Here is a 25,213-nt window from a genome sequence, read left to right on the forward strand (position 1 = left end):
CCCACCACACACACACACACACACACACACACACACACACACACACACACACACACCCTCCCCCCCCCACATGCACACACACCCCACTGGTACACAGGTAGGTGTATCCTCTTCCAGCTACTTAGAGAAATCTATGGGATTCTTTTCTTGACCACTCCCTATTCTCAGGTACATGGATCCTGTCTCCTTGTCAGATCCACGGCCCACCACATTATCTGCATGGGTGCACCCCTGTGTAGAGTGAGTCATGTCTGGCATGGGGAGTTGTGTGAGTAGATGCACACAACCCGAGACTAGTGACTGGCAAGGTTCTGAAAACAGACTTTGCAATCCTGTGTTAATGCGTGTGGGCATATGTACTTTTCCCGGTTCTTACAAGGTGATGGTAGTAGTACCTGAGCCTTGTTATGTTTGGCAGCTAAAATACACTTTTCAATAAATCTAAAGTCAAAAGAATGTTTAAGAAAATTTAGAAGACTACTTAGTACCAATTGTGAAAATACTGCCTTCAAAGTAGAGCATTATAGCCACAGCATGTAGAAATGCACATTTAATGCCTTACATACTTGTATGTGGGTACAGGTACATGTGCACATGGAGGCCAGAAGTTGATGTGGGTGTCTTCCTCTGGCTCACCACTCTGTTTAAGACAAGGACGATCAGTGAAGCTCACAGATTTGGCCAGTGAACCAGAGATCATCGACCTGGGATGACAAGCACACACTGTCATGCTTGCCTTTCCTTTCTTTTTTCTTTTTTTATTCATGTTAGAGATGCGAACTCAGGTCCTCATACTTACCTTGCCCTAAGGTCTTTACTAGGAAGAAAGAAACACTAAATGAACTAAACAGGCCAACTTACATGACAAGAGAGAGCAGGAGTTTAGGGAAGGAGGTAGCAAAGATGGCATCACACACATCCACAGAGGAGCCACACAGCACAGGGCCCGTGGCTAACCCGTTGACCTCGGTGACCAAGAAAGTGATAAACGGCACAGATAAAGAGTATTGGCAAAAAGAAATATGATGGCAGACATGTTAGGGTTAAAACAGCCAACTTAGACCAGTACCTTGAATTCTTCCACAACCGGGGTAGTTTTCTAGAAACTTAATGCATAACGACCAGGGGAGAAGAGAAAGAGAAAATGTTGATTACATTTAAATGGTGGAAAAACAGAGTTGGAAATTCAGAGCCTCTCTTGAATGAACACCATTGCAACCCTGGTGACGATGTCCACCCAGTGTTTAGAAACACAGTGACCTGCACCTGCACACGAAGAGGACAGAAACAGGGAGCACTGCCCAAACATTCTAAGAGGGCAGCAGACTCCTGACCCCAGCCGGACAAGGGCAGCAGGGGAAGGAGATGACAGACCAGTGTCCATCACACATGAAAAATTCCTGATGAACAATACAAATCAGTATGTTAAAAGGAGAGCCTCGCGAGCCAGCTGGGATCTACAGGACTGTAAAATTGGTATACAACCCAACATTTCCTACTAATAAATCATGGATACATTTACTGTAGAACAATTATTTGGTGTACATACACTTTTTACCATTTATTAAAGGTAAAAGAAAGTTTCAGAAATGGAAAGATGGCTCATTTGTAAGAATGCATACTTGCCCCTGCAGAGAACTCAAGTTAGTTCCAACACTCGTGTTGGGTGGTTTACAACTACTTATGAATCCAGTTCCAGGGGATTCAACGCCCTCTTCTGGCCACTTCAGGCACCTGCACTCATGGGTGCATACCCACACACAGATACCTGCACAAACACATTAAATTTTTTAAAATTTTTATTTAAAAAATTCTTATTATTGAATTGGACCTGCTTGTTTATTTTTATATAAAGAATCAAATGTTATGAGAATATTTGATACTGTAGGACATTATCTTTAATGTTTTTCAGAATTGTTTGGTGTTTTTATTCCCATCAAGGCTAAAAACCATGCTTTGTATAAATATGTAGCATAAAAATTGTGGAAGCATGTTCAAGACCATCTCAAATTGTTGGAATTTTTTTCCTAATCCCAAGCTAAAATTTATGCAGCAATTTTAAAAAATGAAACGCAGTTCAGCAGCTGAAAAAGCAATTTTAAAACCAAACGTTCTAACTCTATGATTCAGAGGTACACTCACTTGGTGCGCACATGCTCAGGAATCGTGGTGGGGCAATCTTAAAAGTCTTCTCCACAGCTGAACCGTGCATTTCTGTAAAAGCAGAGCCTTTGTATGTACAACAGAAGATAACAATCGCTAGCACGCCACAGCCTGAGCGGAGCTGTTGTAGGCAGTGCAGTCCTGCATTCACAGTGCAGAGTGTGTGTGTGTGGTGTGTTCAGAACAGAGCCTGCAGCCGGGTCACATGATGCAATACAGGTGAGCGCTGCAGAGAGCCCTGGGCGTTATCACTCGTTTAACCTTAGGATTTGGTCAAGAAACCTTTTTCTGTTGCCAATGCCCTGCCCCCACCCCTTTGCCAGCCTTACATGGAGTTCCATGAACCTAGATGTGCAGCTTAAGAAGTTGTGAGCAGAGTCATCTGAAGCTAGACTTCCATGTAATATTCTGAAAGGTTTGTTTTAGGGCCAGGGAAATGGCACCTGTCACAAAGTCTGACAATTTGAATTTGACAGGACCCACATGGTGGAAGGAGATCACCAGGTCCTGTAAGTTGCCTCTCACACACACACACACACACACACACACACACACACACACACACACATGCACACACACACACACACACACACACACACGCACACACACACATGCACAGATTTTTAATAATTGAATTTAAAAAAATGAACAAGCTATTTTCTTTAAAGCTTCTTGGAAGCATCAATATGTTAGCAAATATACAAACATCATGAGGCCAGGGGCCAGAGGAGCACAGTGTCGCCACAGGGTGGTGAGCCTAGCTGAGTGCCACAGGGTGGTGAGCCTAGCTGAGTGCCACAGGGTGGTGAGCCTAGCTGAGTGCCACAGGGTGGTGAGCCTAGCTGAGTGCCACAGGTTGGTGAGCCTAGCTGTGTGCCACAGGGTGGTGAGCCTAGCTGTGTGCCACAGGGTGGTGAGCCTAGCTGAGTGCCACAGGGTGGTGAGCCTGGCCCTGCAGGTTGCAGGGTGGTGAACTTGGCCCTGAAGGCCAGTTTTCCCCTGGGAATGATGGTCAGTGTGTGGATAATGTGACTGAGAGCCTGAGTTGCAGTTTCAGAAGCGAATGAGGGTAGAGAGACTAGCATCAGACTGGAGACCTGGATTCCACATCCTCCAGGTGTATACCTCTGTCTATAGACCACAGACTAAGAACACCCAGAGTAAATTTGTTTTTGTTGGACCCAGCACAGTGTTGGCTCTGAGGTTAAGTCCACAAGACTTTCTGTGTACTAAGGTAGCTGTGGTCAGCCAGTGTGGGCCACACACACCAGGGAAAAACAAGCAGAAGGCTCTGTGAGGGAAGAGAACAGTTCAGGAAGCACATTATCTCCACATGTAACTTTGAAGAGAAAGCCTTCATCACATATTTGACAGTAACCAGCTATACAAACAGATACAGTGGGTGAAAATGAACACAGAGCTCTCCAGAGCTCCTGAGGTGTTTGCCGTGTGCTGCCCTGTCCTAAGTGCTCATTACTTGAGAGCTAAGCCCATTTTAATTCACTTAACTGTACACTTAACACACTATGCACTCTCCTACATGTGTGTTGTGTTTGATAGTAAAGAAGGTCCATCTAATGTACAATTGACATTGGTGAATTGTGGCACAGCCATACAACAGAATATTAGTAAATTGTAGACTCAAAACAATGAGTTAAATATATCAAGGGCTAATTAAAGAACCCAAATAATTCTAAGTTGAAGAAAAGATATGCACAGCGTATGAGTACTAAGGCTAAAAGCCAATTTTATGAAAGAGGTGCGCATGTGTAGTCAAAATATGAAAACACAAAATAAGCAGAAGATTCAGAGTAGAGAGGACTTTCAGGAAGGGAGGAAACATTGAAAGGGATGGTGGGTACATAAAGCGTCCCATTCTCTCTGCTTTTCTGTACACTTGAAATCATCCATGTCAAAAAAGGAGCGTCTTGGAGGGACCACGGAGCTTTTGGGACAGCTGTGCCTGCTTCTCTCTGTATCCTTTAGTCTTGTTTGATTGTGCAGTTCTTGGACTCTGCTCCCTGTGACTCAGAAACAAATCCCGTGGTTTTGATATTTAAGAGACATTCTGTTGCTCCTCATCCATTCTGTGACGTGTGCTGGTTGCAGCAGGGAGCTCATTCTGCACACAGGACTCTTTCTTGTAGTTTTAATTTTATCTCTGAAAGGAAGCTCGTTGCACTTTAGACACCATTTTGAATTTCTAATCTGTAAATTTTTAAAGCTTGTTTGGCACAGATCATGAGAATTGAACTTTGAAAATGACTGACCCCCTTCTATTTTGTTTTATTCAGGAACGGGATAAATTCTACTTGTCTCGTAGTGTTGTTCTGGAACTTCTCCAGGCCCTGAAGTTCAAGTCTCCTTTGCCAGACACAAACCTCCTGCTTCTTGTCCAGGTAGATCTGCTCTGCATCTGCAAACCTTCTCGTGATGTTGTGTGTGTTGGAGAAAGGCTACAGAGGCCTGGAGCGTGTGCTTGAGGCCAAAGCCTTTGTCAAGGACAGGGGAGTGGTGCTCTAACAGTGCACTTGGCACTTCCACTGGCCAAAATAGACAAAAGAGGAGTCATTTTTTTTTTGTCCACTGTGGACCTAGTTTTGTGAATGATAAAAATATAGAATAAAACAATAATTTTTGTCATCAAGAAACTTGTAACTCAGGCTGGAGAGATGGTCAGTGGTTTGCTCTTCCAGGGGTCCAAGTTTGGTTCCTAGCACCCATAACTGGCTCAGTTCAGCTCAAGGATATCCAACACCACACCCCACCCACACACGCATGCATACACGCACGCACACACGCACGCACGCACGCACGCACGCAGGCAGGCACGTGCACACACACAAGAAAAGAAGTTTGTAATTCATCAGTTGGCAGGCAGTTTGCTCCACAGTGCAGAGATGGGACTAAGGGAGCCAAGGGTGGAGCTGCAGGCTGAAGTTTTCCTTCATGGTCCAATCAGCGTGGACAAGCCCCAGAATCTTCCTTGTCTGTGAGGATGGGCCAGACCAAACACAGCCAACTGGCAGGGTATGCTGAGTCCATGGGGTGGAAGATGAGAACCAGTTCCCATGACCCCACTGAGGCAGAGGCCTTGAAGGCAAGCACTGGGGAGTTAATGACAAGGATCACTCTTTTGATACTGAGCTACAGGTGAGGGGCTCAAGTCCTCTGTCTCCAGTGTCCTTCACAGCATGGTAGGCAGGCCCATTTACACCTCCAAGATAGGCTGTGACTAGTGCCAGAAAAGAGAGATAAGGAAAGTCCAACTTGAAAGAAGTTGTGAGCAGGACAGATTCCCTCCTGTGTAGTTTGTAATCAGCGGAAGACTTATTGGTGACTTGTCCTTATAGCTGGGTCACCAAGGACAAGTGTCTGCTTGGTATGTTGGGTAGCCAGAGACTGAAAGGTTTCAAACAATGCAGGCAGGAAATGAGCTTGAGGTCCTGGGTTCCCTCCATAGCACTGGACAACGTCCCCTCACTGCCCTTGGTCTTGAGCAGGCGTATCTGTGTGACTGATCTTCTTGGGGTCTGGCACCTCACACTGTAGCTGTTACGGCCTGGTTTCTATGAAGTCCATGAGTCAACCCTAATAAGCGCTTGTCACGAGACAGCGAAAGAACAGTGACTGCTTCAATTACGCAGTGCGCATTTAAGGCAACCGTGAAAACAGTGATTACCACATCTCCGTTTGGTGAACAAATAACAAAAACAAATTTGTGTTAACAAGAAAGAAGGCTGAATGTAGACATTTCTAAAAGTGACTTCGGAATGTTTGTCTGCCATTACAAATGCTACATTGTTAGATTGTTTTTTTAAGACCGAGTCTCATCATGTAGTCTAGGCTAGCCTCTAACTCCTCAGTGCTTCCTGCCTCAGCCTCTCAAGTACCAGGATTAGATTTTCAAACTAACAAACAATACACACACACACACACACACACACACACACACACACACACACACACTGAATCATTAAGTTTAGAAATTATTCATGTTGAAGAGATGTTCAAGAAACATTGATATCATACCCTGGAGGAGTAGCTTTGTGAATAATATTTCATCCTTCTTTGAAAAAAAAAAGAAAGAAAGAAAAGAAAAAGAGAAAAGGAAAAACAGAAGAAAAAGAAAAATTAAACATCATGCCATTTTGCCGTAACTCGTCTATAAGCTGGTAGAGTAAATCACTCTAGTTAGTAATGAGATAAATCAAAGTGAGATGTGGCTTAAAGCCAGCGCAGCTTTCGCCTCTATCCTGGGGTTCTACCCCAGATGAGGTAGGACTCGAGGGGTAAGTTACACTCTTCCCATGGGTAGGACATACCTTAGTTGTGTTTCAATAAGATGGCAATACCAAAGACTCCTGTGTAGTTGGAATTTTCTTTGGGTTGCCAACCAGCTCCCAAATAAAGACAGAGAGACTTAATATAAATTACGAATGCTCGGCGTTAGCCTAGGCTTGTCCCACGAGCTCTTTTAACTTAGTTTAATCTGTTTCTCTTCATTCATGTTTTGCCTCCAGGCTTTTTACCTTTCTTTCATTCTGTATGACCTATTCTCCTGCTTCCTCTGCGTCTGGCTGGCCCCTGGCGTCTTCCTGGTGTCTCTTTTTCTTTCTTCCCAGAGTCTAAATTCCTCCCCCTCCTTACTCCCCCTGCCCAGAAGTCCTGCCTGTACCTCCTTCCTCCCTATTGGCCAGTTAGCTTTTTATTCAACCAGTGAGGTGCCTTAGACAGGCAAGGTAAAAGAGTAACACATCTTTACATAATTAAACAAATGCAACACATCTTTACATAGTTAAACAAATATTCCAAAACACTCCTACCCAACAGTGAACGCTTGCCTACTTCAAGGCAGTCACAGTACTGGTCTATTCCACAATTCCTAGAATTTTTTTTTTTTGCTGGTGGCATCCTGGGGACCCCCACCCATACTGTGGATGTTTGATGTGTGATAGATAGGCCATTATATTTGAGGCTAAAAGAAAGCTTCCCTAATAGAACAATAACTCATTAAAAGTCACTGGAAAGACTAACTTCAAATCCAAATGGGTTTCCTCTGCTCCTCTGTGTGGAGAGTAGACACTCCGCTAATTGGCATGCTCCCCTCCCACGCTGTGGGATACCTGCACATCTAAGTACTGAGGGATCATGTTGGTGAAAGGTTCTCTTAAAAATAGGTTAGCTGTGGGCTGAGAACAAAGGTATGGCTGCTGTTTTAATTCACAGCGCTGAGCGAGTTGTTAATACTAGCTAAGTTACTAATAACCGCCCTATGGGAGGGAGGAGATGTAGACATGCTATTTTGGGTATTTTTTTTTTTTTTGGTGATGATGAATTTAGTAATGACGCATAATGGATGGCACACTTCTTTGTGTCCTTTTGTTCTTATGGAGGAGTGCATATTTCGGTGGTGTATTCCTTTCTGAAAGCATAGAATTCTCATGGTTTTGTTTTGGAACTTTGTTTTTGAGATTATAATATAATTATATCCTTTCTCCCTTCCCTTTCCTCTCCCTCCAAAGCCCCCCTTACACCCCTATTTGCTCTCTTTCAAATTCATGGCATCTTTTTTTTAAAATTTTTTAATTCATTGCTGTTACATGAAAGTGTAGAGCTTTTACTTCACTCCCTCCGATTTTGTTGTGTGTTGATGTTTGAGCAGTTACAGCAGAGGGCTTTGCTGGTTTGTGGTTGGCAGCTATAATAAAATGACGGATTTACTGAGTTCAGTTGTTCAGATGCTGTAAAAATACACCAGACTGAAGTACATTCCTTACACATTGATGATAGTACCTGGGTTTTGAGAGGATCGTGCACTTTAACTCCCTTACAAGTAAAGTTTCTTTTTTAGTTTGACTTGTATAAGTCATGACAGTTTGAATCTGAGCACACTGTATGGCAGGTACCTGCTGGAGCTGGATCCTAGTGGTCACATTTGTGCTTTTGTGTTGACCCGGCTACAAATGCGTTTTGAGGACCAGAACCTTCTGCTGTCCTGAGAAGCCACTCCAACTGCTCTTTATGTCCAACGTTAGGTGGGGCTCCATCTCACCATGGCCTCTTTGCTGAGTCTCTTTTTTATGTAAGAATGGACACTCACGCTGATATTCTGATGGGTTTAGAACTTAGCTGTAGGTCATCCATCTCAGACTAAAGATTCAGACAGCTTTGGAAAAGTCATTTTGTGAGACAACATGCAGCATCTGCCAGGAGATGGGTTGGGAATACTCACTCCTATACTCTGTTATTCTGTTAAATGTTACCCAATTCACTGGTTTTTTTGTTTTTTGTTTTTTGTTTTTGCTTACAGGTTTTAGCCAAAGTTAAAGGCTTTCTGGTGTTTAAACCTGATTCAGGACATTTCCTTATACAGCACTAGAAATGAACAGGTTAGGTGGCAGACAGGAATACCAGGCTCTGTGTGCACTCCTGTGGGGCAGTCCTCAGGACGGCTCTCCACCCCCCACCCCAGCTTGGTACTAAAGCTAAGTTCCTTTCATGAATGGCTGCACCTCCCACACTTGAAGTACAGTGTTAGTTAGCCCTTCAGCTTGGGCCTCAGAAGGTCATTGATTTAGGGCCCCGCCTTGTTAGCCAAAACCTGCAGCCAATTAACATGCTCAGAGCTGGACCCCTGAGTAGTTCAGCCAATGTTCCATTCGGTTGTCCCAGACTTTCTCGTTAGGCCTCCCTGAGCCTTTCTGCTTGACTCCGACTGCTGTTTCTTTATCCAGTTTGACAAGATGGAACGTGTGTAGCTCCACTCCAGTGTCCGGACCTATCCAGGTTCCTCACACCTTCCAAATGCATGGGAAGCTGCAGCTTTCTGTCAAAACCTCCTCGGAGCCCTTGAATTCTGAAAACAGCAGATTCCAGAGTTGCTAGGATAGCTGGCCAGAGGCCAAGAAGAGAAATCAAACAGGAGTTAATTACTCGGCGATCTCTGGGCTTTATTTAACTTTCCCCCCTAAAACCATAAATAGCCGAATGTTAGATTAAGTAGGAAGCACCCGTCAAAGTCTATCATGAAAGCCAATTAAATTATAATCTGGCAAGTCCATCCTCATCATGATCTTAAGTTGTAATTGACTGATTGACTCATAAACTCTTCGTGGGCTGCTCTGGGACAGCAGGCTAGCTCTTCCTGGGCTGCTCTGGGACAGCAGGCTAGCTCTGGGGAGGTCAGGTCAGGTCCATGCTTGTGGAGAGCTCCTAGCAGGTTGAGAAGCAAGCAGTTGGTCATTGCGGTCTGAGGTGAAGGCAGCTGAAATGCCAGTGTGTGGAAGCCCCGTGGGTGCTTGGGGCAGGACTCGGGCAATCTCAGCACAAGCAAGTGTGCATGAATGAGGCCGAGGGAGGAAGATGGACACGGAGGGTCCTTGGAGGGGGAGAAACAGAGCGCTCGCTCTGACACCCATTGTTGTTCTGTTTTCTCTCTGAATTGTGCTGTTGTGATAGACGTCATGAAAGTCCAGGAATGTTGCCAGCAGCTGTCAAAGGCTGCAGGATGGCCTGGCACCTTGGGAGCTCCCAGAGCTACCTCCCCCCCCCCACCAGTCCTGGGTTTTTACATGAAGTTAGCATACACATGTTCATGCTGTTTCTAAGCTGAAAAGAATGGACCATCATGATTAGTAACTCTGGTATTTCAGGGGTTGGAGGGGGGGACCATAATGAAAGTAAACATGAATGAATCTAAATCCTGTTAACAGGATTATAAGTTAGTTATGACTGAGTGCTCTTAAAAATAATTCACCTTTAAATTTTTTATTAGTTTATTTGTGCAGATGCTGGAACCAAGCTGGCTGAATCCACTATCCTGAGCAAGCAGATGATAGCCTCCGTGCCTGGAGTAAGTCCTGGCTGAGTTTGTGGTCTGTGTTTTCCTATTTTGATGAACAGTGTTTAGGAATGTAGGCTTTAAGACTGGGACCCGAGTTTGAGGCTTGGCATTTACAAGTGATGACCTTAGGGTCAAATCACTTAAACTGTGGTTCCCCACTTTTCTGTCACCCATGGAATGGGATGCAACAGGATATCATATATGTTGAGAACTGACTGTGATAATGTATGTTAAACATTGTACAAATAAGTGTTGTTTATTAAAGCTGGACATGGTGGCTTTTATAGCAAGTGACAGACCAGCGGAGGCTTCTTAGAAACCCCCCTAAAAACAACAGTAACAAAGTAATATTAACAAACATAACCTGTGGGTGTTTTATTTTCAGTGTGCTGCTTTTGTAACTGAGATGCAGTGAACATCTTTATTCTTAAAATGGAGTCTATACTTCAGACTCTCCCTTTATGATAGATTCATGGGAGGAGAATGACTGCACCATTTTTAAAGGGCTTTTAACAGATACCAGTATGATGTGAGAAGGGGTGGGATCAAATTAGGGAAAGAGAAGCAAATCCAAACACGGGAGGCTTTTATAGGTCAGGTCTAGACTCCATATCTCTTCTGCTTGCCTTACACAAGGACACACCAACTGCAAAGGAGGCTGGGAAATGTGGTCCAGTGATATGCCAAGGAAGAAAAGTGGACCTGGGCAGCCAGCGGCTCTGCACACTCTCTGCCTGTGTTGATTAACTCCTTAGAGGGTTATATTTGCTACTTACATGACTGATAAGAAATGCACCCCTACTCTGCAAAAAATTGGTCAGAATCAATGAAAAGAAGGCAGATCTACCACCACTCACAAAGCAGCAGTTACAGGACCCTCCCTCCTCCAGAGCCCTTAACAGTGACACAAATGAGGCCATTCAAAAGACTTCTTTTTTAAAAGATTTATTTGGACTGTTTTATGTATATAAGTGTTTTGCCTGCATGTACAGCTATGCACCACATGCATGCTTGGTCCCCGAGGAGGTGGTGAGCCTCTATGTGGGTGCTGGGAATCAAACGCGGGTCCTTGGCAACAACAAGTGCCCTTAACCACTGAGCCAAACTCTCCAACCACAAAAGGCACCCACCCGTACTTTCACCTGCCACCAATGAATTATAAATAAATAAATTCAAGTACAATAAAGATAATATATAAAAGATAACAATAAAATGGCTGATCAGCAGAATGTTGCTCTTTCTCTTAAGAAAAGAACCTTAAGGTTTGATTGACATGTCAGAGGCTGTAGAAACTTGACAGATTTGGAGATGAGCTGACACTGTGGCGCCTTCGCCAGAGCCTATGCCTGTGCGTCGTCTCTACAGGATCTCACTATTGTGATAACACTTCACATAAGAGCGACCCGCAGTGTAAAAGTACACCAGCACTGCCAGCTGCAGGCACTGGTGTTCCCCGGTGGCACTCCATCGGAACCTCGTCCCCATTGGCCAAGGCCTCCCGTTCTGCCCTCCTCAGCAGATTCCTGGTTACTAAACTCACTGATGGCAAAGGGCAGGTGACATTCTGACAAGCTCCTGGTGGGAGCGAAGCTGACCTTGGGGAGGCCAGTTTGATGATTTACTTCTAGAAATGTGTGAACCAAAGGGGCCTAGATATCTTACAATCAAGTATAATTTTCGATGTGTCGTTTAAAATAACAAAAACATGAAACATGGGGAATGCCCAGCATCACCCCGCTGATCAGTTGAAGTTGGGCCAGGGCTCTGTGGATGTCAAGCAAAGATTTCAAAGACTGTCACTCCATCAGGAAACACTTGTGATGCGTGTAACTGAAGGGCTACCGAGCTAAGGCCATGTTAGTCCCCTCCAGCAGTTCCCGGTATGTGTGGTGCCCTCAGCAGAGTCTTGGAGAGGAAATATGAACAGCGGCTTTCGCAGAAAAGAAAGGCAGGGTCTAGGATCATGGGGTTTTAAATTGCTCTTTTTACCACTTTGCATTTTCCACTTTTCTATATGAACTTGTGCTGTTTTGATAATGTAAGAAATACGGCCTTTAAAGCCGATGGGTTGTGAAGAGCTGGGTGTGAGTGATTTCAGCTCACGTGCTTGAGGTTAGTGAGAGCCCAGATCCTTTGTCACCGGTTTCCTGTCAGAGCAAGACAGATCCTTCTGAAACAGACAGCGTACAGCCCCGTGTTCTGTCTTTTCTGGGGACACACCTAAAGACACAGCCACGTCTCATAAAGGAAAGGGGGATTGGCAATTACCAGCTTGTGCTTTTTCAAGTATAGATGGCTCCCCAAGATTTTCCCGAGCTTAAGGTGGGTTTTAAGGCTGGATGTAGTCGCTGCCCCGGAACGCGCTAACTATGCAATGGTAAATATTGAATAATATTCCTAGTGATTCTTTTCAGTGACATTTGCCTAGTTGGACTGGTATAAAATATTGCCTATGAAAGAAACAAATCCCTTTCAAGAAATTCAAGAGCCGAGTCTCTCCTCTTATTTACATAATACATGAAAGGTCAGAGAGAGTGGAATAAATCGAGGGTGGGGGGAATCCTGCTTTTGCATCGAAGGATTCATATTGCAAAAGCCGATGCACAATACCCTTCTATAATTCTTTCACTGGATTTAAATTAAAAGGAGAAAACCTTAGAACATGTGAAATGCTTGGAAAACACTGACAGACTGGCCACTGACCTTATTTTACCATTTGTTATCCTGTCAGAGGAACTGACAAGCGGAACATTCTAGAAGAGAGGGGAGGTGATACAGTTCAGCGCTGTGCAGATTTACATGAATATGGGGAAATGCAAGTCTCTGGGTGAGCTAGTTAAGTCTGTAATGTTCCAGATTTTCCTAAAGGAAACCCAGAGAGGCCGTTAGCAGGGTATTCATGGGGCTTCAAAGCCTGCTTGCCTTTGATCCGCATTATGCAGCTGACATGTGGGTTCTCTCACAGGCACAGCTTTGATGCAGCAAGGCTGTCCATCCACTTTCCTCTGTTTCGCTTTGAATCCCAGATTCACTGCACTGCTCCCCGAGAGAAGGTCTCAGCCAGTCCATAACCTGCCACACAGGGTGCTTTTTCTTTTCTTTTGAAACTGACCAAATACACTTGAAGTGTAGGAAGGAGGTGCCATCTCACTTCTCTCTTCTAGTTGTCTAGCTTAGGAAGAACTCAAAATGAATACAAGTATCTATTTAATAACACACCTACTGTGCATATGAAGTCAAGCCATGACTTGATTTGGAAAGGACTTTGGACTCTGTGAACACGATATGACACGTGTACAGGGGAGGCAAAAATGATTGTGCCGGTGTTATCCCTGGTGGGGCACATCTCACGTGCCTCCGAGACTCCCCTGGAGGCTCTGGTAGCATCAGTTAGGCGGACTCTTGTGTTTAGACCAGTTTTAAAAGCCAGCAAGCATGACTTCAATCGCCTGGTGGAAACAGCAATTCGTTTCATTTCTTTTAGGCTTCCAGTTTCTTTGGTCTCTATCACAAACTTTTAAACCGGTTTTGTACTGAGGCTAGTGTGTGTGTGTGGGGGGGGGGTAACAGAACACGAAGCAGCTCTAGAGTGAGAGTGTGGTGACAGTCAAGTGAGCCTGTGGCCGAGCCGTGTCCCTGTGTTTCAGTGCGGGACAGCAGCGATGGAGTGCATCCGGCAGTACGTCAGTGAAGTGCTGGACTTCATGGCTGACATGCACACCCTAACCAAGCTCAAGGTAAGCCGCAGTCCACCTGATCGCCCCTTAGAGTCACAAAGCCCAGAGGGTTTTCTGATGTAGACCCACAGGGAAATTTATTGCTCCCCACAGAAGCAGCTGCAGCACTGTGGAATGAGCCCATTTCTTGGGGGGTCTGAAGAATTGGGGTCCAGTAGTTCTGCAAAATAAAAAAAAAAGTCTCGTGGTGTCAGCTTTTTGTTTAGTTTTTTTAAAATATTTGCTCCTTCTTACCATGTCCTTATTCAATACAAGCCCCATTAAAAATGTGGAAACTGAGGCTTGAGTGATGTGGTCCTGCTGTCAAGGTCACGCTCCTCAGAAGTGGTGAGGTCAGAGCTGAACCCCAGACTGCTGTGAGCCCCAGTGGATTCCCCTTCTACCCAGCCAGAGCTACCTCGATATCTCCAGTTCTGTCTCCTCCTTTGCCAAGGGGGTCAGCAGGCTCCTCCCTGGTCTAATGTGCTCAAAATAGATGTCAAACAACACCGGGGAGATGTGGCCCATTGCACAAGCACAAGCCAGTTATTGTTTGTATCTGCTAACTTCTCTAAGAAAATAGTGAAGGGGATAGAACAAAATTCAATTTACATATGAACAAAATCCCAGTGCAGTTGTTGAACTTATTGTTTGGGGGTGTGGTGGGGGGAGAGGGGGGTGTGGTGGGGGAGGTGATGTGGTGGGGGGAGAGGGGGGTGGGGTGAGGGGGCGTGGTGGGGGGAGAGGGTATGGTGAGGGGTGAGGGAGTGTGGTGGGGGTGAGGAGGTGTGGTGAGGGGTGAGAGGGTGTGGTGGGGAAAGAGGGGTGTGGTGGGGTGAGAGGGTGTGGTGGGGAGTGAGGGGGTGTGGTGGGGGTGAGGAGATGTGGTGGGGTGAGGAAGTGTGGTGGAGGGTGAGGAGGTGTGGTGGGGAGTGAGGGGGTGTGGTGGGGGGTGAGGGGGTGTTATGGGGTTGAGGGGTGTAGTGGGGGAAAGGGGTGTTGTGGGGGAAAGGGGTGTGGTGGGGAGTGAGGAAGTGTGGTGGAGGGTGAGGGGGTGTGGTGATGAGATGGACAACTGAGGTGGGTGTCTTCCTCTGCCATGGTCCTAGCAGGGAGCTAAACGATCAATAGTCTGAAAGAGTTGAGGGAGGCTCTGGACAAGGGCAGACGGTAAGCCCAGCACGGTCCAGAGAGAGGAACTGAACGATTCCCTTTGTGACAGACAGTAGTCTTGTGGCCTCAGGGGACCACCAGCTGAGAGCATGGCTTCTTCACGAGGCTCAGGCAGCCAGGGTGTTTCTTGTACAGTGATGGGGAGAACAGTGCAGACGAGGGTGGAACGTGCCCGGTCTACACCCAGCCACTCTGGAGTGAGCGTCCCTGTCCTTTAGTCATATCCTGGTCACCAATCACTCGCGCTCTGGTTACGTGAACTTAAACGACTTTGATACAAAGAGAAGAGATGACAACGGTTGCCTAAACATTTTGAGCTTGTTTTACAGAAACTTCTGAAAAAAATATTCACAAACATCAGTGATAGTTGAAAAGTTGATACAATCCAACCCTCTGACCGTTAATTCATATTAGGGAGCAGATCAAAACCCTCAAAGAGCTACAAGGTTTGGGACAGGGGCTTTCAAGAGGGGTGCTCCTTCCTGGGAAGCAAGGAGTTTAGTAGGAACGTTAATAATACTATTGACAGACAGACAGACAGAGCATGGCAGTGGCTCTGAAGAGCTTAGGGCCCAGCACCAAGGATACATTGCATGGTGGGGCCCCTGAAGAGAGAATTCAGAGTCCGCATTGCAGAAGTGGGGTACCTCTCTGAGGATGGAGGACGTGTCATAACATAAGCACACAGCCAGGGTCTCCGATTCCCAGGCAGGAGGCAGGGAATCAGGGTGTGTGTGTGTGTGTGTGTGTGTGTGTGTGTGTGTGTGTGTGTACCACCAATACCCCTTTGATGGAGTTTCTTCTCCCAGATGAGGGCTCCTTGCCCTGGGCAGTCTGTTAGCTGGGGCTCTGGACAATGTCTCAGAGCTGACTGTGTCTGAAACAGGAGAACTGCAGAGATCTGTGGCCAGAGCGGCAGATTCCAGCATCGCTTTCTTAAGTGCCAACTGACTTATCATCCATGGTCATCGGCTACTCGGAATAGAACTGGCTCTAGAACCTATGTCTCAAGTCCCTGAACACAAAAGAAACCTTCAAAATTAACTTAGCAAATACGTATTGAGTGTCTGTATTCTACCTAGCACTGTCGTAGGCATTCAGATGGCACGGATGGGCGAGCATAAGAGACAGACACAGTAGTTGTCCTCATTCAGTTCATGGTCTGCTAGGAGCCCAGATTTAGTGAATACTTTATATAAGCTGGAATAAAACTGTGGCTTTCACAATTGCTACAAAGAAGCAGTAGACAGTAGCATGGCCCTGGCCAGGCAGCTCAGGGAAGGCTTTCTGAGAAAAATGATACTTGAGCTACATCTGAGCAATTCAGCAAGGAAAGGTCGTATTTCAGTTAGAGGAATGGGAGTGGGCAGCGGAGCCAGCACAAGGGAGCCCAGAATGGAGGAAGTGGACTAATGCAGAGGTCTGACAATAGGTACTCGGACTCTATAGGCCACCGGTTGGTCCCACTGGCCCCGTCCTGCCTCACCCCCACCCCCAGCTCATAGCCTAAGAACAGCGGGAAAACATTTAAGAAGTTAAGCAGGTTGTGTGCCTGGAGTGCTGTGGGGTGAGGGTTGGGAATGACCTGACCTCCAAAATGTCATTTGATTTGACAGAGCCACATGAAGACGTGCTCCCAGCCTCTGCACGAGGACACCTTCGGTGGCCACCTCAAGGTGGGCCTAGCTCAGATCGCAGCTATGGAAATCTCCCGGGGCAACCACCGAGATAACAAAGCTGTGGTCCGCTATCTGCCCTGGCTCTACCACCCTCCTTCTGCGATGCAGCAAGGGTGAGACACTTCTTATTTTTAAAGGGCGAGGGGACTAGAGAGACAGCTCCATGATTAAGGGCACTGGCTGCTTTTCCATGGGACCTGGATTTGATTCCCAGAACACACAGGACAGCTCACATCTCTCTATAGCTCCAGTCCCAGGAGATCTGACGCCCTCTTCTGACATACATGGTGCACAGACACACACTGAGGCAAAACATCCACGTATATGAAGTAAATTTAAAATGGAGCTGAGCAAATAAGGAGAAGTGCTCCCGGGTCCCTGAGATTCAGCTGGAGCTCATGGCCATGTTGAAGGTTCATGGGCGTGGCGAGCCAGAGCAGGAAGTCACGTGGTCTGTTGTTTGCTCCTGCTCTGTTCGCTCTCCCCCTAGAGAGAATGCGAGGGGAGAACTTTCTAACGAGAAGAAAGAAAAGGATTCAAAAAGAGGCCAGGGAGACAGCCAGACCGGCTGAAGGATACTGAATCTTGTCCCACCAAAGCTGCTCCTTCCTGAAGGGAAAATACAGGATTAGAGCAGAAAGCAAGACAAATAGATAAGACTCTGACCTTGGCGTTTTGTTTTATGTACTTGCCTGCGAGACCACACCTTAATCCCTTCTTCCACTAAATATTCACTGGGCATTGAAGGAAAGAGAAAACATAAAGTCTCCCTTAATATGTCCTTTCTTTCCTGGCAGACCTAAAGAATTCATTGAGTGTGTCTCCCACATCCGTCTGCTGTCCTGGCTGCTCCTGGGGTCCCTCACACATAATGCGGTCTGTCCCAATGCCTCCTCTCCCTGCCTTCCCATACCTCTGGATGCAGGTTCCCACATTGCAGACCACCTTATTGTTATCCTAATTGGATTTCCAGAGCAATCAAAGGTAAGTGATTTCTGCAAGATTCAGACCAAGTGCATTGGAATTGCTAATGGAGACCCTTATCAGCCAATTAGTTTCTTCTGAGAAGTAAAGGCATTTTAGCTCACCCTCCTGTGGCTGTTAGGAAAGTAACTCTGTGCTAATGCCTTACTTAAAGTTGTTTAAATTCCCAGGCTGTCTTTTCTCCCCCTAAATTGTTTTCTGGCTTACTTTTATGGAGATAAATTATAGAGGCAAGGAAGAGTTGGTTTCCCAGGCATTTTTTGTCTCACAATATAGAGAAACAACAGGCTACAAATACAATAAAAATTCTGTGCTCAGTTTTCAGAACCAAGGATAAAGGTTGGGGGGGAATATGTACTATCTTTTCAACTCAAATCCCTTAAGACTCATGAACACACAGCATGGAAATAAGGCTAGCCTGGTGCTTAGTGAAGCCTAGTGGAATCACCCACACAGAGGAAGTGTGCAAACCGCAGAGACAGACAGCAGCCTTAAGGGGATAAAGGAAAGCCCAGGCAGATCTAAGTCATGACACCCCAAGTCAGCTACCCGGAGCCAAGGGCCAGTCCCGGAGCTTAGGCAAGCTCTAGGAGATCCCGGTGGGTTTAAGAGAAGCTGAGACAGGCCAGAGCAAGCTCTGTGAGAAAATAAGAGTACCCACCCAGTTGATCCACAGGATGCTTTCCGAAAGGAACTGGTGTCTCCACCCAGACCTGTTTGAGCCTTAAGGATGGTACTGTACCTTTGGGCCCCATCCTTGCATGGCTCAAGGGACTTGACTTGACGGGATAGTGGGGGAATTAAGAAAAGACAGATACACAGAAAAGCTGGGATCAGACAGACTGGACTATCTGATAGAGAAGCATACACTTCCCAGAAGCGCAGCGTGTTTATCATATAGAGTCAAATAGAGGGGCAGGGTTATTGCATATAGCTGAATGAGGAGGTGTGTTCATTATATACAGATACACATGGAGGCTGGTTTGTGGTTTGCAGCTGGACAAGGAGGCCCATTTAATTAATCTCAGTAGGAACAGTCTCTGTAAGGGAGCAGTCTTCAGGCTGTAAACATCTGGGGACAGGGAAGATATGGTGGATATGTTGTGCATACACTATCAACATCTGCACACCAGAAAGAAGAATGCTTTGCCGTCCCTCTGGGCCTCACCACAGGGGGAGGGCTTTGCTGTTCTCCTATGGCTCCGAGGCTATGTTCCTTGACGTTGCCACGCCCGTGTTATTAACACATATTGGCTCAAGACTTCAGTCAGTCGGGGTTTCCTCTGCTCCCCACAACATTTGTGAACACGAAGAAGTTATTTAACTATCCTCAGCTTCAGTAATGTGGATCTGTAAAGTAGACAGGAGGATGGCTAGAGAATCATGGAGGTGGTCTGAGGGGAGCCTCCATGTTGTACCAGCTGTGGCAATATGTGCCCGCCACGGATAGGCGTTCTGTCGACACCGCTCTGCCGCCATATGATTTTAAGTGCAGGGCAGAAGGTCTCGGCTGCCTCTCTTTTACTCCTTGCCCGGCCTCTTCAACAGGCTTACTATTATCCCTTTTTCATAGATGTGGAAACATGCTAACATGGCAAAATAGGACAGCTAGTTTCCTAACCCAGCTTAGGGAGGGAAATGTCAGTCCCATGATAAGAAAGGGCAGTGGGTAGATTTACTCTGCAAACTTAGGCGTGTTCTCCTGGAAAAGAGGCTTTCTCTCCCGGCACACTCGTGCTGATGGAGAAATGCCGATTCAAGGCAGGGAAGCAGGAGGCAGTGGCTGGGATCGTTCCTTTGTGCTTGTGTGCTCCCAGGAGCATGGAGCACCATCTGTCCTCTTCCTTTCCAGACCTGTGTGCTGCACATGTGTTCCCTCTTCCACGCTTTCACCTTTGCTCAGCTCTGGACGGTGTACTGCGAGCAGAGCGCCGTGGCCACAAACGTCCAAAATCAGAACGAGTTCAGCTTCACAGCAATACTAACAGCACTAGAATTCTGGAGTAGGGTGACACCCAGCATCCTTCAACTGATGGCCCATAACAAAGTGGTGAGTCCGTGAAGATCCCTCTGAGCTAAAAACAAACAAACAAAAAACTCAAAATGTCTCAACCACGCCTAGTCATAAACCCACAAATAAGTATGCAACACAATGTGTGTGTTAAGTGGCTTTTTTTTAGCCATGCCACTATATCAAAGCATCATGTTGTAGATCATGAATATTTAAAAAAAAAAAAACAAAACAACCAAGTACAAAGCAGACAGATTTTTTTCTTTTCTACCTAGCACTAAATGAACTCTGTATGAGATTTCTACCTTTAAGATGGTATAAAGACAGATTGTTAGGAGAAAAAGCCATGTCAGGTTTGGATTCCAAAGCAATCTGTGTAAACTTCCACCACTAGGTAATCTTTCTGGTGTAGTCTGAGAGCAGACTGACCACAGGAACTCCTTTCTAACCCGACTCTCAAAGGCAAGAGAGGGGCTGTTCCAGATTACACTGGAAACATCTGAGCAATGTTTAGCCTGTACCCACTTCACTAAACAAAATTGGATGGTATCCCTGAAGCCAGTTGGAGGTGTGTGGGAGCTATTTGTGAGAGACCCTGGGGTTCATTTGGTATTTGGAGGATTCTCAGGTGAAGGGGCAGCAGCCAGTGTCTTGGCTACAAGGGCTCCATGGGTAGAGTGCTAATCTGTGAAGAGTCATAAGCTGGAAGCACATTCCAGTGTGCACAGGACCCCATGCCACCCGCTCAGGACCCCACGCTGCCCTGGTCACAGAGGTATTTGGGTATAGTGTCTTAATTGAGGAATGTTTTCTGCTACCATTTTGTAAGGAAGGAGGACTACGTAGTTTCCTTATTGAAGCCTTTGCATTTCTCTCTAGACAGTACTACAGTTTTACGTATGGAGGGATGTTTGGTTCAGTCAAGGAAGGTTATGCTCATGTTAGGGTTCAAAAACAGTTCCTGGTTGTAAGGAGATAATTGCATTTATTGGGTCACAGTTCTGTGGCCAAAAAAGAACTCAGGGATCAGCTATTAGTTCTTTTGGAGAAACCAAAACTGAAGCTTTCCACGTTACGTGGATATATGAGAGATTAGCATTTTCATTCAGCGTTAGCCTTTGGGTGTCAATGCTCTCCTCCAAATCCCTCTTGACATTCAAATGTTACAAATGAGCATACCCCACAGCACTTTTTACATATAATGTTACATATAAATTTTAATTTTTTTTCTGAAACATTTATTCAACCCAGTAAAGCCTTCTAGTAAAACCTCCTTGGGATTTAAAATCCATCCCTAAGAATTTCCAAGGAGGGACATAGTCTTGTCTGATCTGATGTGAGCATGCCTACGGGACCATGGGGGATGAGACCAGAGAGACAGATCTGGGGTGCATTGAGCCACTCCCTGAGAGACGTCTCTGTGAGTGGAGAAAGGATCAAGATGGAGAAAGAGGCTGACCCTGAAGGTGCAGAGAATGATGCTGAAGCTGTGTGTCCCCCAATGGGAATCACGGTGCCCTGCAAATCAGTGAGAGCCATCCTTGAGCTCCAACAGCAGCCCGCTCTGAGTGAGGATGGAGGCACCGGTCCAAAATCTCAGGCTCTTTAGAAAGTCTGTTTCCAGTGTAAGGCTTTGGAGGTGAATGGAAACTACTCCGTGGGCTCCAGTTGCTAAGCAGGGAGACCTTCTGGGTGCGGGGTATCAGTCCTCTGTGACTGATGATGAGTTTACAAGGTTTCTAGTTTCCCGGGAATGGAATTGACTTTGATGTTTGTTGTTTCAGATGGTAGAAATGGTGTGTCTCCATGTGATTAGTTTAATGGAGGCATTGCAAGAGTGCAATTCAACCATTTTTGTCAAGGTAGGAAAAACCTACGATTTTTATAGATCATTTCAGACTGCTAATATATATATATATGTGTGTGTGTGTGTGTGTGTGTGTGTGTGTGTGTGTGTGTGTGTGTGTATGGATTTGTTTTGAATGTGTGGTCTAAAGAGGGTGAAGAATGGGTTCAGTTTAAATGTGTGGAGACCTGAGGGGTTGGAGGCTATGGCTTCTGCAGTATCTTCCCACGTGGCTATTATGCTGTGTCTGCTCTCACTATACCACTGTGATGCATTCTTCCGTGTCAGACCATGGCTGCTGTTCACGGGAGTGAAAGCAGATGGGGAGCATTGCTTTGGAAACAGCCCTATGACCAATCAGGTGGTAGTGCCTCATCTGGCAAAAGCCATTCAGAAAACCAAAGAAATCACCGTGCACTTGCTTGTCTTGCTACATGCTGCTCTCTCTGACATAGTCGCGTGTGTCGGTATTTTAAACCAGTAAGTGGACAAGAAGATAATTCATGCATTCATCATCTTTCTGGAAACATCAGAGTATAATGTCCGATTAAAGAGTAAGGAGAACCTGGTAGGAGCATGGCTACCTGTGCCGCGGGGAGTGAGTCAAACCTGAGAGGCAGATCTGCAGTAGCTTACACCCACTTCCAGCTTCTCCTTCTCCTCTGTAGCTGTCATCCTTCCTCTATATCCCACTGATGATTTCTCCTCCCGACCACATCTTTTCTTTACCTTCCACTCTACATTTCTTGTCTTGGCCTCTGTCACCACCACTGCACTGGAAAAGGCATAGTTGTTTCTCTTCGTTTGCGCCACTCTTCGGTAAAGACTCTTGGTACCTTGCTATCTTGGGCTGTGCCGGGGAAAAGCAGCCCATTTGCAGGGAATACTTAGCTGATACCAGACACTGCACTGTCTTTGGTTCAAATGGGAGAGATATGTCTTACCCAGCTCAACATAGGAAAAAGTCAACGGTGTGAGAAAAACTAGCAGCTGGATGCTCCGATCTGATGTTATTTTTTGCAGTTTCTTTAAAGTGTAATTTACATGATTGACACCTGCCAAGCTGAACATATTTAAGTTGTGTGCTTTGATGAGCCTTGACATCTTTTGCTTCTTTTCACAATTATTTATTTATCATAAGTGCATGTGTATATGTGTAGGTACTGCTATGATGTGCATTGCTACCATATGTGTATGTGTGGGTGTGTACTGCTATGGAGTGCATGTGTGATCATGTGTGATCATGTGTGTATGTATGTGTGTACTACTATGGAGTGCACGTGTATATGTGTGGGTGTGCTGCTATGAAGTACATGTGGAGGTCAGAGGATGACTTCAGAAGCCTATTCTCCCTGCTTCCTGGGTCCATTGCTCTCCTTACCTCCATGCCACATTGTGTATGACCATCATGTCACAGCAGTCATGGTCTTTCATTCATCATTTTCAAAGTGGGTTGACATTTATACTTTGCCTTCACAGATAAATTTTAAAATCAGCTTGTCAATTCCCATAAGACTGCTCGGAATTTTGTTGAGATTTCGTTGAGTCCCAAGGTTGGGACAAATTACAGTCTTAACAATCTGGAGTCTCCTGACCCACAAGCATCTTTAAAGACCCACTCTATCTTTACGTTTGTATGGGTTCATCTTCTCTCAGAAGTACCATATGGCTCAGAAATATTTCCAAAATGATTGTATCATATGTCTGTCAGTTTTATCCACAAACAGGTCACTTTTATGTCCTATTATGACTTTTCTTTTGCATTTAAACTCCCGATTGTTCATTGCTAGTATTAGGAATACAGCTAACTTTTCTGTTGAGCCTGGACCCTACAGCTTGTTAAATTCTATTAGTTGTGGCAGCTTTGAAAACTCCTTTTTTGTATCTTTCTGGTTTCAATTTGATAGCACTGATATTTATAAAGAGAGACTAAATGTTTTCATTTAGTGACTGTATTTGCCTTAGCACTAAGTAACAACAGCCTAGTGGATGGACTAGGAAACATTCCTCTGTTGAAAAGGTTGTATAGAATTGGTATTATTTCCCCTCAAATATTTGGCAGAATTCACCAGCGGCCCCATCTTGACCTGTAGTTGTCTTTGAGGATGGATTTCTAAGTTATGGACTTTAGAAACAGATAGAGGCTACTCAAGTATAACTCTGCTCCTCCTGAGCATTCAGGCAATATCTTTCTAATTTCTCCAGTTCATCTAGGTCAACAATTTTGTCCATATACTTCCTAGTGTGCCCATTTCACTTGCAACTTTTGTTAACTCTAAATCCAGCTGCCGGTTACATGTGCCTTTATTTCTTTCTTCATCTGTCTGATTAGAAACTTACCAGTTTTTTTGAGAAACAACAGGTAACTGTTGCTTGGGTTGAATCCATTTTCCTCTCTTGTTTTCTGCTCTTTGTAACTCCCACCTCTCTTTTGTTGTAGGAGCTGGGTCTCAAGGGGCTCAGCCTGAAACTTACTATGTAGCTGCTGTTATTTTTTTCTTCTTTCTTTTAAACCTGATCTTAAATTTGTGCTTCTTTTCCTAGTGTCTTAGGGGGAGATGCAACTCACTGATTTCAGTCCTATCTCTTTTCTAGCATAAATGATCAGTTATTAGCACTCTAAATTTCCCTCAAAGCTTTGGGGGAACCACCAAAATGACTTTGTACATTGTGTTACTTCATGTAGGTTGATGTCCTGACTGCTCTTTTGCTTTGCTTCTTTGGCATCCTTGATGATTGGGTGTAAATTGTTTAGTTTCCAGATATTTGAGTACTTGTAGAGAACCTTCTATTGTGAATTTCTTCTTAATTCCCTTCTTGGCAGAGAAGATACTCTCTGTGATTTCAATCATCTTAAACTTCCGAGGCTTATATTTTGGTTTGGAATATGATATGTCTTAGTCATTCCTCTGCATGCCCTAGAGAAGAATGGGCCTGCTGTGGTGGCGTGGGGTTTGCTGTCAGTCAGCGCAAACTTGTGAGTGTTGATCAAGTCTCGGCCCGTTGGTGTCCTTCCTTCCGAGTCTGTTTCCATGCTCTGTGAACTCTCTGGGAAGGGAGGTTCGGGATAGCACTGTAATTTGTGGATTTGTTCTGTCTCTTTCTAGTTCTATCAGTTTTGAATTCATGTATTATAATAACTGGAAAGTTTCCTTATCAGGCCTGTATGTTTGAGATTGTGTTTTCTTTTTTTTTTTTTTTGTTTTTGTTTTTGTTTTTTTTTCGAGACAGGGTTTCTCTGCGTAGCTTTGTGCCTTTCCTGGAGCTCACTTGGTAGCCCAGGCTGGCCTCGAACTCACAGAGATCCGCCTGGCTCTGCCTCCCGAGTGCTGGGATTAAAGGCGTGCGCCACCACTGCCCGGCGAGATTGTGTTTTCTTAATGACTTGAAATTATGAAATGTCACCTTTTATCCTTGACAATTTTTCCCTCTAAAAGCTACTTTGTCTAATGTTGATAAAAGCAGGGTAGATTTTTCTTGGCTAGTGTTAGGATGGTAAATATATTTCCATTTTTTTTTTTAACTATGTCTGTACTTAAGGTGTATTTCTTACAGACAATGTGTAGTTAATTGTCTTTTAAAAAGCATCCAATTTGATAGCCTCTTCCTTTTGGTTAAAGTCTTTAGGCCGTTTTCATTTAATGTATTTTGTCACATTGTTAGGTTTAAATGTATCTACTTTTCACTTGTTTTCTGTATTTCTCATTTGTTTTTTCCCTCTATTCCATTTTTTGTTTCTTTCTTCAGATTAACTGAGAATTTTAGGATTTGATTCTGATTATAATTTTCTTTTGT

At 45.1% G+C, this 25,213-nt stretch overlaps 1 protein-coding gene across 1 annotated transcript in view; it reads left to right on the forward strand.

Annotated features, from left to right (window-relative positions):
• The window catches only part of Unc79 (unc-79 homolog, NALCN channel complex subunit), a 206,072-nt gene that overhangs the window by 173,400 nt on the left and 7,459 nt on the right, over positions 1-25,213 (forward strand). The window contains 7 exon segments of the mRNA XM_028888312.2: positions 4,458-4,562; positions 9,941-10,018; positions 13,657-13,746; positions 16,515-16,690; positions 17,375-17,561; positions 19,414-19,611; positions 21,357-21,434. Of these exon segments, the coding sequence (XP_028744145.1) occupies positions 4,458-4,562; positions 9,941-10,018; positions 13,657-13,746; positions 16,515-16,690; positions 17,375-17,561; positions 19,414-19,611; positions 21,357-21,434 (912 nt within the window).

The sequence above is a fragment of the Peromyscus leucopus genome, chromosome 14, assembly GCF_004664715.2.
Source record: "Peromyscus leucopus breed LL Stock chromosome 14, UCI_PerLeu_2.1, whole genome shotgun sequence".
NCBI lineage: Eukaryota > Metazoa > Chordata > Mammalia > Rodentia > Cricetidae > Peromyscus > Peromyscus leucopus.